The 14,437-nt window shown below is 37.5% G+C and overlaps 2 protein-coding genes across 2 annotated transcripts; one reads left to right on the top strand and one right to left on the bottom strand.

The window, feature by feature from the left end:
- Positions 1-5,286: 5,286 nt before the first annotated feature.
- LOC109172842 lies at positions 5,287-6,105 on the bottom strand. The gene has a single exon (XM_019322065.1). The coding sequence runs from the start codon at positions 6,103-6,105 to the stop codon at positions 5,287-5,289; it is 819 nt and encodes a 272-aa protein (XP_019177610.1).
- A 6,824-nt stretch (positions 6,106-12,929) lies between these two features.
- LOC109172843 lies at positions 12,930-14,078 on the top strand. The gene has a single exon (XM_019322066.1). The coding sequence runs from the start codon at positions 12,930-12,932 to the stop codon at positions 14,076-14,078; it is 1,149 nt and encodes a 382-aa protein (XP_019177611.1).
- The last annotated feature ends 359 nt before the right edge of the window (positions 14,079-14,437 follow it).

Below are 14,437 nucleotides of genomic sequence, written 5' to 3' on the forward strand. Positions count from 1 at the left end.
GCAGTGCGCCCACTACCTTGTACGCTGGGCGTGGCAGCGGCAGATCCTCACATGGCAGCGGCGGTTCGCACGGCAGTAACGCCCAGGGCAGTGGCTCGGCGCATCCGGACGGTGGTCGCAAAGGTGGCCGTGGCGGCAGGCGCGGTGGGTGCGGCGGTAGAGGACCTCCGAGGTGTCAGATTTGCAGGGCACTCGGGCATACTGCGTTATATTGTTATAAGAGATAAGATATAATATAATGACTAAGTCTAATGCCACACATTAATACTATAGACTATACATTATTAATTACAATAATAATAATAACACTCACACAGTTGGATAACACTTTTTAATCTGTTGGGCCACACCCTTCAAGATCGAAGAAATTTCTTCTTTTCTGACTGGCCGGATTCGCTTCTATAATAAGTGTACAAATGATACACATTTTACCTTAATATAATTGGCTAATTTATTTAACAAATTAATGGTTAGATTTTAATTAGGTGTAATATTGGACCGTACCCTTATCTGGATTTATCTCAGCGTTCTGTCTTAAGAATTTTATTCAGTCTAAATCAGGGTAAGCGAATATCTCAGCGTGATTCCTAATAGAATTCAGTTGTGTTGAACTAGTTTTCAGCTGAATTTAAATGAGTGGCTGTAACTTATTATTGGATTTATGGTCAGCAATTTTTAGGGGAGTAGGTTATACATTTCAAGTATAAAAATGATGGATTTCTAGCTTATTATTCACAGATTTCAATGATATAATTTGAAGGGCTTTTCTCTCTGTTAATCAGTTTATTAATATGTATTGAATTGATGGTTTCACCGTAACATCTGCCTGAAGCTGGCTCAGCGTAGTTGAAGCTTGAAGAAGAATATCGGCATGCACGTACCTCTCTAGAAATAGATGTTGTGAAGATTAAGTCAGTTTATGTGGCTGAGGCCTTTTCTATTCAAATCACTTGTAATCTTGGTGAACATCTAGTGCATTGGGCTGACGTGAGTTGCCACGCAAACGTAGGAGTATAGCTTCGAACTGTGTAAACAATTGTTGTGTCCCTGGTTCTACTTTCTTATCTTTTAATTTTTTTCCCATTAGAAAAACAACATAATTAATGATATGTTAATTTGTTAATTAAAACCAAGTAGATCTATAGGTTTCAACTTTCATTCAAGACTCACGGATCAATTTCAATTGGTATCAGAGCACGGAGATTTAAAATTTTAGTTTATCGATCTGGCTATCCCGTATTTCTTGAACTCAAGTTTTTAGCGTCTTTTGTTGTTTTTCTTGCTTTGTTCAATCTCACGGTGTGTTAAGTGTTTCAAGATGGAACGATATAAGCCCCCTCCCCAGTTAACAGGTGACAACTAGGCCTACTGGAAAGCGCGCACCAGAAATCATCTTAAAGCACAAGGAGAACGTGTTTGGCGTAATGTCTTAACTGGATGGACTCATCCTACCAAGGCTGGAGCAACTCTAGAAGATCCCCCAGTGACAAAGCTTGAAATAGAGTGGACTGAAAACGAAATAACCGAGGCTGGATATAATGATAAAGCTCATGACACTATTTACTCACTAATGCATGAAAGTCAATTTACTTTGTTTATAGGTATTAATTCAGCAAAAGCAGCATGGGAGATACTTGAAACGACCTACAAGGGCAAGGGTTCAGTAAAGCAATCTAAACTACAACTTGTTCAATATGAATTTGAGGAAGTACGTATGAATGAAGATGGAACCATTGTAAGTTTCCATGGTCGTGTCCAAGAACTTGCCAATAGAGCAACCATGCTTGGAGAACCTTTCTCTCAACTGAAGCTGGTCAAGAAAATACTAATGTCACTATTACCGTGATTCAGGATGAAGGTAACAACTATTCAAGAAAATGATGGATGGGAAAATAAATCAGTTGCTTAATTAATGGGAAATCTGCAAGCTTATGAAATGGAAATCGTCACTGATCACACCAAAAAGCAAAAAATCGTTGCCTTTATCGCTAAAGAACAGGGTGTTGCATCTGATCTAGAGGAACTAGGTAATGATCCAGTTGTGTTTTTAACTAAACAATTTTCTAAGATTTTGAAACAGGTGTCTCAAAAGAATTCACGCAATAACAAGTTTAAAAAAAGGATCAAGCTCAAACACATTGAAGAATGGTTCAAACTCTAACTCATAGAATTACAAGTCTTCTGCCTCTCATGCACCCTAGTCCAAAGACAAATCCAGCAACAAAGGTATTCGTTGTTACGAATGTGAAGGATTTGGCCATGTCCAAGTCAAGTGTCCTACTTATCTAAGGAGAAAGAAGTCCATGTCTGTCGTAACCTAGAGTGACAATGAACCTGAGTCAGAAGCCGCTGGATCTGATTCAGAGGAAATATCTGGTAATTTTGTTGCCTTTACTGCCAGAACTAAAGTTTGTCCAGAATCTGAAGATGTCGCTGATTTAGAAGGAGGCTGGCCGTTATCTCTCCGCTTATGGTTTTGGTTCTTGAAAACGTGGTTAAAAGATTGAAGTAGTATGGTTGTGATTGTTATGGATAGATGGTAAAACGGGGAGTTAGAACCACTCCGAGTGTCGTTCCCTCGACGAATGAAAACTTGGAAATTGGGTTATAGAGAAGGGTGAGGCTTTCGAAACACTTGAAGGCTCGATTGAGAGAAGTCGTTTGATGAAGTTCGTTTTGACGTTGTTGGTTGGCAAAGAACTATAAACTAAGAGAGGTAGATCGGGAAATAGGATTTTACTTAGAGAGAGAGAGGCGGCTAGGATTGGGTTTCGATTGTGTTGCGTGATTGGTCAATCCCAAGATGGGAGAATTGTGGTGATTTGATTGTGCGCTACTAGTAAAGAGAAGTGGATTGCGAGTGCGTTAGCCGATTCGGTCTAAACGCCGCCCGTAGGAATTCTCATTCTCTACGGGGCATTTAAGCAAACACTTTGCACTCACTCCTTTCCAGGTCTTGCCCTCTCGGATCGAAGACGAGGAAATGAAGAGGATCAAGGCTACCCGGATCTAGCAATCTCTTGCCTAGATCTAGGTTTCCAACACCATCCATGGATATGGGCCCCACTCCAAGAATGTCATAAAGTTCATCCTCAACAACAAGACATCCACATAGTCAACAATCAATCAAATATCACAAGATAAACAAATCAAAGCATCATCACAATAATCAATCTACACCGCAATCCTACCCACTAGATTTAGCCAAACATAATTAAGATCTCAACAATCAAAGGGAAAAAAGAGATAAAACAATAAAGCACGAATTAGATTTTACCTCAAATTGTTTAGATCCACCCAATACAAGATGTTGATGAAGATCTACTAGCCAATTGCTTTCAATCTTCAAAGCTCCTTTGCAAAATCTAGCAATTCAAAATGTTTGCTAATGTAGATCTCAATATCTCTCTAGAAACCTATTCTAACCCTACTAACCTCTCTCTAAAATCTGATTGTAACAAGTGAAAATCTCTCTAGACAAAGTTAGCTCCTTTCAGAAAATGAACTTTTAGCTTTAAATATTCTTTAGCCATTCGGCCCACGCATGGCGGCACGCCGTGATGCCAGCGTGAGGAGGGGCGTGAATGGGAAATAATTCCCATTCCGTCCCCCTTCTTTGTGCGTAGCCTTGGCGTGTTCGGTCCTCGTTGCGTGGAATGGCGTTGGCTTGTCTCCTTGAGGTGGCTTCAACTTCTTTTACCTCATTGTTTGGTAGAACCATCTTGTTGCTTCCTATAGAATCAATACCAGTTTAATTCAAAAGTTAACAAGATGTTTTCATCAACAGTAAAAAACATTCTCCATTTAAAACAAATGTTCAACACATGCACAATTTATTGTCCCTACTTAGCTCAAGTTCTTCAAATGATAAATCAACGTTTGTTAACATAAGATTCATGCAAAACTCTTCAAGTCTTGAGCAAATACACTTCAAGATTACTCATTCTCGCTTTTCTCAACACATTAAAACAAACTACCATATGCATTCAAAACATCTTCTTTGTTAAGCAAGTTCTAGCAAATAAGCACTTTTCAATGTTTAGCTTTCCACACTTTATAAATCTACCACACATTGTTTGACAAACCACATATGACAAAGCTTTTAATAATCATGGGTTTAATACAAGAATCATAGGCATAATATCACCAAACAAATGGTCAATGAAACACATCCTACATTCATGCATATTTGAACCTAGAACTATGCAAAACGGATGTTCAAAAATTATATAAGCATCACTTTATTATCATTGCATAATTTAGTAAACAATTTTATCATTCAACACAAATTAAAGCAAACCTAGATTTCATAGCATCTATGCTAGCGTAGAAAACTTTTCATACAATTTTTAAACAATGCGAAGTGGCAAAGATACAACCTTTATCAACAAAGTGTTCATCAAAGAGTAGTAAGAGTGTTCTAGCACTTGTATATGCCAACATATCTAAAATGCAATCTTTTCATACAACACTTTGAAATAATGAAAACTAAAAATTGAAATATTAACAAATAAGGGAAAAGAAATGTTACCTTTGAGTGTAGCTAGAGTGTCTTTAGAGTAGTGCTTACAAGGTAGAAATGAAATAGAAGAGTTAAATTTTCATAGCAAAGTTTCTTATTTTTATAGAGTAGGGACCAAGACATAAGAGAATAGAATAAAAAAGGCATTCGATGAAAAGGAGAGGTCGAAACTTACTAGGGCTTCAGCTGTTTCGCACTCCCATTCACGCCGCTGTCACGGCGTGACAGAGGGCGTGGATGTGATTTTATTGTTTCGTTGCCATTCCCTATTCACTCCGTGGTCACGACGTGAACAGGCGCGTGAATGGGGTTTTAAACCTCCATTCGCGCCTTGTTTCAAGCGTGGCCACAGGTCTTCTTCGGTTCAGCCTTCCTGTCCAAATTGTTCTTAAATTCTTCTCAGAATAATCTTGTGATTCTTGTATTGTTAGTCCTCAAAAACAATTTTATTCAAAAATTAAATTATCAACAATTAAAATAACGCAATGTAAATAAAACATTGGGTTGTCTCCCAAGCAGCGATTCTTTTAACGTCTCAGCCTTACATACCATATCTTTCAACCATCGTTGGTTGCTTGCACACTACTTTTATTCCTTCTCCAGACGAACTTCCCAAATTTTCCTACACAGCCAAACGTGGCCTTTGTTTTTTTCTTCGGTCTTGTCGATTTCTTTTCTTTCCTTCCTTTGACGTTCATGCCAAACTTGGTTTCCACATCGTCGACACGCAAGGTAAGCTTACCTGCGCTCACATCAATAACAGGTTATTGTTCGGGCAAAAACGATCTTTCGAAGATCAATGGTACCTCTTTTAGCTCTGGTCCTACATTCAATACTACGAAATCCATAAGAATAATAGAATTTTCAATTTTAACCAGCACATCCTCCATGATGCCCAATGGGTACCGTGTGGTCCCATCGGCAAGCTGGATGGTCATGCGGGTCAGTGTCATTCCATGCATTTTTAACTTGTCTGCAATACACGAAGGCATCACATTGGCTGAGGCTCCTAGATCAGCTAGCGCGTTCTTGAAAACGTAGTTGTTAATCACACAAGACACAACAAACAAACCAGGGCCACCATTCTTTCTGTGGCACCCCTTTTCAAGGACGTCGGAACACACCACGCTCATGTGGGCATGGGATTCATTGTGAATCTCCTTCTTTTGGACGACCGGTTCCTTTGATCTGGGTAGATCCTTTAGTGTGTGTGGAAGAGGCATATTGATATACAGTTTCCTGAGTAAAGCATTGAATTTATCTCTTTGCTCCATTTCTGCCAGATTTATCGTTCGGTTAGTGGTTTGTGGACGGTAACGAGATGTTACTACCCTGGCTTTAGTCTTTGTGTCCTTCGCATCATCATATTTCATCATTACTTTGCCCTTGACAGATGTTTCCCTCTCCATGGTGATAATATTTGGTTCAGACTCTGGATGAATTGATATAGAGTTTGCCCTCTCTCTCTGATTATTCTCTGTCGTGCTCGGTAGTGATCCCGAAGGTCTCTCAGTTACCAATTTAATCAAATGAGCCATCTGAATTTCGATGTTTTTGAAAGACGTTTGTGTTTCTTGTCTCATGGTTTAATTAAGTTATTATAACATTAGGTTATAATTATTTTATTTTTATTTTAATTTTGTTTTGTTTTACTTTTAGGATTTGCGCAGCAGCCAAAAGAAAAGAAAGAAAAGACGAAAAGAATTAAAAGAAACCCTTTGGGGAATTGTTATTTTGGAGGAGTTTTGGCAGAACACTTACGGAGGAGACGAAAAGCAGAAAGAAAAGAATAGGAGAGAAAATAGAAAGCTTGGGAGCGGCAACAGCGGTTCGGCGAGGAGATTTCAACGAGGAATTTTCGAGCTTCAATCACAGCTATCATCTCTTAGGCTTGAATTATTTTTCTTCTCTGTTTTATTTCTTGTTTAAATTTCCAGAATAATATTCTTTGAATTGTTTATGCATTTAATTATGATTATTTGCTAGAACTTTAATTAGGGATTTGGATTAGCCTAGATTAGATTAATTGACTATTTTTCTTGTGTTGATTCTTCCAATTTCAGTTTAAATAATTGAACTAGATTATATTTATTTTATGTATTTTAATTGTGGATTGTGTGACTGGCCATTGCATATTTCCCATTATTAGGGTTTATAAGAAGAACTGACAGGTGAATTATGAACCAAGAACTCGTAAGATAAACACAATTGACCTAAACTAGACATAGATTTAGGTATTTGTGGTGATATTTGATTGTTTCTTAATGGGTTTAATTAATGTTGGTGAGATATCGACGGATGATCACAGTTAATTGGATACAACCTAGTAGCTCGATGGAGTATTAGGATATATTTGAAGCAATCATCACTATAGTCATAAGAATCAATATTTAGGAGTTAGTTAATTATCTAATAGGTGAACCCAAATCCCTAGTCTTCTCTCAATTGGAATTTCCTTTGCTTTAAATTCATAAATATTCTTTTTAATTACATTAGTTCTATTTATTTGCATTTTTCCATATCAACAATTTGATTATTTAAGATAACAGTTAATAGTGTTCTTCGTGGGATCGACCCTGGAATACTCCAGGAATTTATACTGTGATTGACTCTGTGCGCTTGCAGATTATAGCAATCAAGTTTTTGGCGCCGTTGCCGGGGAACACTTTTATTAAACTGCTTTCTTTAAGTTTTTCTTTTCAAATTTATTTTAGTTGTTAGGTTCATTATTATTTTATTTTTATTTTTATTTAATTTTTGTGTTTCTATTTTTATTTTGTTTGTTTATGAACTTAAGGCGATCACTGAGGCATAAAAACACTGAATTATTCTCTATTGATCTTGAAATTGAACGCACTTACAGAAAAAACAGGGTACGAAGGCAGCTTGAAATGGCTGAAAACAATAGAGTGGGCCAACAGGATGACCCCGTACTACCAATAGTTCCACCTCCTCAAAATCAAGCAGCTCAACCACGTCCTCGAGACATCCAAAGACCAGTAATAGTTGTTAACCCTTCTTGCATTCAATTATCTGATGCAGCTAGAAATTATGAACTCAAGACTTTCCATCTGAATATGCTCCCTACCTTTAACGGTTTGGGAAGTGAAGATGCTTTGGGTTTCATGCGAGAGCTCTATAGTACGGTACAAACTTTACCTTTAAATAATTTATCTGAAGAAGAGCTTATGTTTTCCATATTGCATGAGGGGTGATGCTAGGCAGTGGTTGTTAAATTTACCAGAGGGTTCTTTAAGAGCTTGGGATGATGTTTACAATGCTTTCATGTTTAAATATTATTCATCTCAAAAGACAATGGACTATAGGAGTAGGATATGCACTTTCACTCAAAGAGAGGGTGAATTATTTCATGAAGCATTGGATCGTTTTAAATTGATTTTGACACAATGTCCACACCATCAATTTCCATTGTTATTGTTGACACAATTCTTTTATGATGGTTTAACTCCTAATTGTCAGTCTCTTGTAGATACTGCTGCAGGTGGATACACAGGTGATAAAAATAGTGATGAATTGGAAGCTATCTATGAGAGCTTAGCTACTAATTCTCGACAAAAGGCAGTGAGAGGTCGAAGAGCTGCTGTGCATGAAATTAGCACACAATCTGAGTTGACAACACAAATGGTTGAATTGACTAAACAGATTAACTTGTTGATGACTCGTGATAGTTCGAATAGAGAATTTTGTGCTTATTGCAATACATATGGTCATAATTCTTCTGTTTATTTGAATGCAGAGTCATCACAACCATCTTATGAGGAAGCTAATTACATGGGCTCCAACATGGGTAGGCAACCACCAAGAAATTATCCATTTTCCCATACATATAATCCAGGTTGGCGAAATCACCATAATTTCTCATGGAGAGATCATGGTAATGCAAGACCAATGGGACCACCTGGATTTCAGCAACAAGGATCATCAGAATTTCAGCATCAGCAATACAGACCTTTCCAGCAGACACCTATACCACAACAGTCTCAACTTCCTGCTCAGGAGAAGAAGCCTCAATTGGAGGAGATGTTCATGTTGGGGAAAATTGCAACGTCAATGCGCGATCTGGAAGCCTTTTAAGAAGCACGGACACTATTGGTGTATGGTTGAAAGGAACTCTGTGCCGTGTTATAATAACACTACCTTAAAAGCGTTATTTGCCCGGTAACGGTGCAGTTAGGACCCTGGCACGCTTTCGACAGGCTACACAGACCTACTACGGATAGCTTGCACTAGCAATCACGTAGGTGAACCTCACTATTGCTCAGACCTTAACCGATAGTCACGAATTATATATATTATATTATAATATATATTAATTCTTATATAGAAAGAAGGAAGAAGCTTGCATTTAGACAAAATTGTCTTGCTTCATTATATAGTGTAATAAAGTGAAGCTATTCCTCATTTCGTCCATAAAGTAACGAAAAGAAAGGGAGAGTGGACAATGAAGAAACTCATGCTACCACACCTTACACCACAAAATACGGATAGGTCATTGTTGACCATCCTAAAAGAGTGCTACTACTTTGAATGGAATTTCCAACAACCCCCCACACATTCAAAGAAGAAGGCTAGAAAGGAATAAAGACTGAGCAATACAATTGAGTTGATCTTAATGTCAGTGTTTGAGAACTTGAACTGACACGTAGTGACACTGAGTAATTTTCTTTCCGGGAGTGATGTGAATCTTGAACTCACCGGTTAGATAAATTTTGAACTCGAATGCACACACCAACTCAAAAAGCAGGTTCTACAAAAGTCAAACTCTTTGACTTCTTATGAACACCCTTAGTATTAAAGAATGTTACGTCTGTCTCAAATATGGACTTCTACCCTGTCAAAGTCTATCACAAAATAGACTTTTAACTCTGACAAATCTTACAACATTATAGATTTTTTCCGTCTTGTGAAGTCCATCTCAATACAGACTTTTAACTCTATCAGGTCTATCTCGGTATAGATCACCATTAAAGGCTTATAGAGTAGTTAAAGACATAAATCAGTTGTAAGTCTTTTCTTTCTATCATAGGCTGTTATTTGCAATGCAAACGACAGTTTGTGAATCACAATGAAGGAAGGTGTTGGACACCCCCACAATTACACGGTTATCACCATGTTTCTTAGCCACTCAGCTTATTGGGATAACCCCATTATCTTTCATAAGAGGCGGTTAGCCCTTTTGTACTCAAGTTAGGGGTCTCTTTAGGTCTATCTCAACATAGACCATGGTAGCCCTTTTCCACTCAAGTTAGGGATCTCTTTAGGTCTATCTCAACATAGACCATCCCAATTGAGTATAAGAGGCTAAACTTCCAATGTGGGACAACCTGGATAGGCAAAAGGAAACCTTTCCGTTTAAATGCTCCCAACAATCCCCCACCATTAAAGGGACTTAGGCTGATGCTGTCATTGCCTGACAACGATCAAAACAAATTTTCATGCCAGTGTATAAAACTTGAACTGTCATATAGTGACATTAAGTACTTCTCTAAACGGGAGTGAATTTGATCTTGAACTCATCGAATAGACAAAGTTTGAACTTAACGCACTTAATTTGCTTTGGTCGCTTTAAAATATGTGAGGTCATACTCTTGACCCTGAGATATCCCCTGTTAGGTCTATTCTAGGATAGACCTTCGACTCTGTCAAGTCTACCTCAACGCAGACCACCATGACTGGCTACAGAGTATCTATGGGCACCACGAGCACTTTGTACTCATGTCATTATGCGGTGAATTCATTAGGTTTGTCTCAACAAAACCACCCTTTCTCAAAGAGTTATGAATTCATTAAGAGCTGTAGGTCAACCTCACATGCGGTGAATTCATTAAGTTTGTCTCAACAAAACCACCCTTTCTCAAAGAGTTATGAATTCATTAAGAGCTGTAGCTCAACCTCACAGGTACACAGACTGTCGGAATGACCAACTAGTGTACTATTTTGTAACTCTTTTCATGGTTTCGTTTAACCACAGAAGTGGGATCCACCACGAATTCATTACCACTTGGACTTTAAGTCCTTCCAATGAGTCAATGACTAATCCTCATAATTAGCCCTCAAGTAAGTTGATTCTCTTGACCAAACTTACATGCACTTTGACGAGTACTTCGTTTACTCGTAAATAATCCCTTGAGATTTTCATGTTTAACATGACACATTATCTTTCATCATTATTCTCAATACCACAGAGAAACTTTTGATGAAAATATATGGAGTTTATTACCCCACAAAGCAACACTTAAAAATATTTTTGTCAAATGTATTTGATCTCTTACCCAGACTGATATTTGGTGCCCATCATTAGCTCCTTTGTAGACTGAGTTTTGCCGACTTGCTTTGTAGAGCATTATAGAAGCTTCGCACTCTGCCTGATACATGCTCAACAGTTGATATTTCAACAAACTTGGTTATCTCAATTGATCACAATTACCCTTTAACTAGGAATTATAGGTATTTCAATATGACTCAACCAAGAGTTTAAATAATATATATATAAATGCTCATTGTTAGTAAGCCATAGAAATAATGTTGTTCACATGCTACATGAAGTTGAACAATATAATCACAAATTTCACATCATATTCTTATAAGAAATTAATCTCATACACAAGGAATATGTTCGAGTTCATATTTATTCGGAATATCTCTCAACAATGAGACTTCAGAGTTGCCACTAGCACAATTTTTTCCTTCCCTTAAGGAATTTAAAACTCATATAAAGCATTCATAGGGTGCAGATCAATATTGCAGTACTTCAACAACTTCTATTGCAAGGCTTTGATTGTATTAGCAACATATGAAAGTCAACCTCATTTCAGGTAAAGATCAAGTGGCGCTTTAACTAGCCTGCATGATCAACACCCTATTTCTTAAAAACTCCCAGGTCGAGTGGTGAAACCGAAGTTTACTTAAAAACCATCTTCCTAGACAGAGTGTTCAAGAATGATGACTTTTCCATGTTCTCACTAAATTACAATTGAAGCCTATGATATATGCTCTTATTTTTATACAAATAATTTTAGTAAAAAGTTTGAGCAATATCTATGCACGAATTATTTCAATCAATGTCATTAGTATTCAAAATACTAAAGAAATAAGTACTACTAAGTAATCAAAATCTAGACAGCTCAGCTAGAATTCAGTACTAAGATAACCATACTTCATGCGAACCCTTAGAACTAGAGCAAATATAGTTACTCAAAATAACTATTTATTTAAAGAGACTCAATACTCATCTTGCTCTGTCAGATTGACTTTTGCTAGTTTTGCCCTTCTGATGGTAGCACTGGTGTGCTCGGTGTCCTTGCTTTTTGCATGTAAAACACCTTCCTTTGAACTTCTTGATTTTTCTACTCCTTTTGTTGTAGACAGTTCTGACACTTTGATTTTCAGTTTCATTGGAACCATACTTTTCTGATAGTGATTCCCAAATGACTTTTGCCGAATCTTGTTTGACATAGACGTCGAACAAATCGTCATTCATTTGTGACAGCAGGTATCCTCTGGCTGCCGCATTGTTATTTCTAAATTGAATCAGAGTTACACCCGGTTCATGACCCGGAATGTAATCTATTTCAGGACTGCTTTCTCTCGATTCTTCACCCGGAGTGTAATAAGGTTCATGGTTACATTTTGTAGCACCAAACAGAGAGAACACTGTTGGAGTAGGTTCAGGTGCAACTGAATAAACATTCTTTGAGCCCACCTGCTGTAATTTTTCCCATCAAGCGCGGTGATTTTTGATAGATCCGGTATGACAGAAGGTGCCATAATGCTAAAGGTTGACTGTTGCACAATAACGCTTTTAACTGTTGGGGAAAATTGCAACGTCAATGCGCGATCTGGAAGCCTTTTAAGAAGCACGGACACTATTGGTGTATGGTTGAAAGGAACTCTGTGCCATGTTATAATAACACTTCCTTAAAAGCGTTATTTGCCCGGTAACGGTGCAGTTAGGACACTGGCACGCTTTCGACAGGCTACACAGACCTACTACGGATAGCTTGCACTAGCAATCAAGTAGGTGAACCTCACTATTGCTCAGACCTTAACCGATAGTCACGAATTATATATATTATATTATAATATATATTAATTCTTATATAGAAAGAAGGAAGAAGCTTGCATTTAGACAAAATTGTCTTGCTTCATTATATAGTGTAATAAAGTGAAGCTATTCCTCATTTCGTCCATAAAGTAACGAAAAGAAAGGGAGAGTGGACAATGAAGAAACTCATTCTGCCACACCTTACACCACAAAATACGGATAGGTCATTGTTGACCATCCTAAAAGAGTGCTACTACTTTGAATGGAATTTCCAATACATATAATCCAGGTTGGCGAAATCACCATAATTTCTCATGGAGAGATCATGGTAATGCAAGACCAATGGGACCACCTGGATTTCAGCAACAAGGATCATTAGAATTTCAGCATCAGCAATACAGACCTTTCCAGCAGACACCTATACCACAACAGTCTCAACTTCCTGCTCAGGAGAAGAAGCCTCAATTGGAGGAGATGTTCATGCAATACATGGCAAGCCAGGACACTATGATGAAGAAAATGGATGCAAAAATTGATAAGGTTGCTCAGTCCAACCAAACATCCATTCATAATTTAGAGGTGCAAGTAGGTCGGTTGGCTAAATTGGTTGCAGAAAAAGATCGAGTTAAGTTTCCTAGTACCACTGAAATAAACCCTAAGGAAGGAGCTATGGCTGTCACTTTGAGAAGTGGTAAGATATTGAATGAAATTATGAAAGAAAATGAACCCACGAGGGTTGAAAAGGAGAGTGATAAAGAAGAGGAGCAAGTGCCTAAAGAGAATTCTAGTGATCAAAACCTCATTTCCTCTACAGTGAAACCTTATGTACCGCTCATTCCATACCCACAAAGGTTACAAAAAAGGAACCGGGACAATAACTTTAAAAGATTTTTGGAGGTTTTTAAAAAATTGCAGATTAATATTCCTTTTGCAGAAACACTTGCTAATATGCCATCTTATGCCAAGTACATTAAGGAAATTGTGTCTAATAAAAAGAAATTGGAAGAGCTTGCTACTGTGCACCTAAATGAGGAGTGTAGTGCTATTCTACAAAGCAAGTTACCTCCTAAGCTAATGGATCCAGGAAGTTTTTCTATTCCTTGCACTATTGGTAATACTGTTATTGATAAATGCTTATGTGATCTAGGTGCCAGTATTAATCTTATGCCTTTAACTCTTTTTAAGAAGTTGGTAATAGCTGGAATGAAGCCAACAACAATCTCTCTTCAACTTGCTGATAGATCAGTCAAGTACCCGCTTGGAGTAGTAGATGATATCTTGGTAAAAGTTGGTAAATTTTATTTTCTTGTTGATTTCCTAATTCTTGATATGGGTAGTGATACAGATACATCTCTTATATTTGGTAGACCATTTTTGTTAACAGGAGGAGTAATAATTGATATGCCATTAGGGAAATTGATTTTTAGAGTAGGGAGAGAAAAAGAAGAATTTTCCATCTCTAAAGCTATAAAATTACCAACTTTTGATTAATCTTGTCTTTTTGTTGATGTTATTGAGAAACCTTCAAAAGAAGTATTTGTTAAGCATTCACCTCGTGATCCATTGGAAGCATGTCCTAGAGAAAATGAGGAACCAAAATTTGTTGAGTCTATGATGATATTAGAGGGTCAAGGTCATTTTCCTACACATCTTAATAGGACGTATGAAGATTTAGATGGAGGCAACCCTTTTCCATTACCTTCTAATGGAACACCACCTCAACTTGAACTTAAACAACGACTTCCATTGCAGTTCAAATATGATTTTTTGAGTGACAATGAGACTTTCCTTATGCTTTCTTATGCTCATTTACTTCATGTAAAAGAAGAGAGACTATGGAGAACATTGAC

Source organism: Ipomoea nil, unplaced genomic scaffold, assembly GCF_001879475.1.
Source record: "Ipomoea nil cultivar Tokyo-kokei standard unplaced genomic scaffold, Asagao_1.1 scaffold0436, whole genome shotgun sequence".
NCBI classification, from domain to species: Eukaryota; Viridiplantae; Streptophyta; class Magnoliopsida; order Solanales; family Convolvulaceae; genus Ipomoea; species Ipomoea nil.

Bases quoted from the DNA above. Each gene is read 5' to 3' on its own strand.
- LOC109172843 (XM_019322066.1), top strand. From the start codon at position 12,930: ATGGGACCACCTGGATTTCAGCAACAAGGATCATTAGAATTTCAGCAT.
- LOC109172842 (XM_019322065.1), bottom strand. From the start codon at position 6,105: ATGAGACAAGAAACACAAACGTCTTTCAAAAACATCGAAATTCAGATG.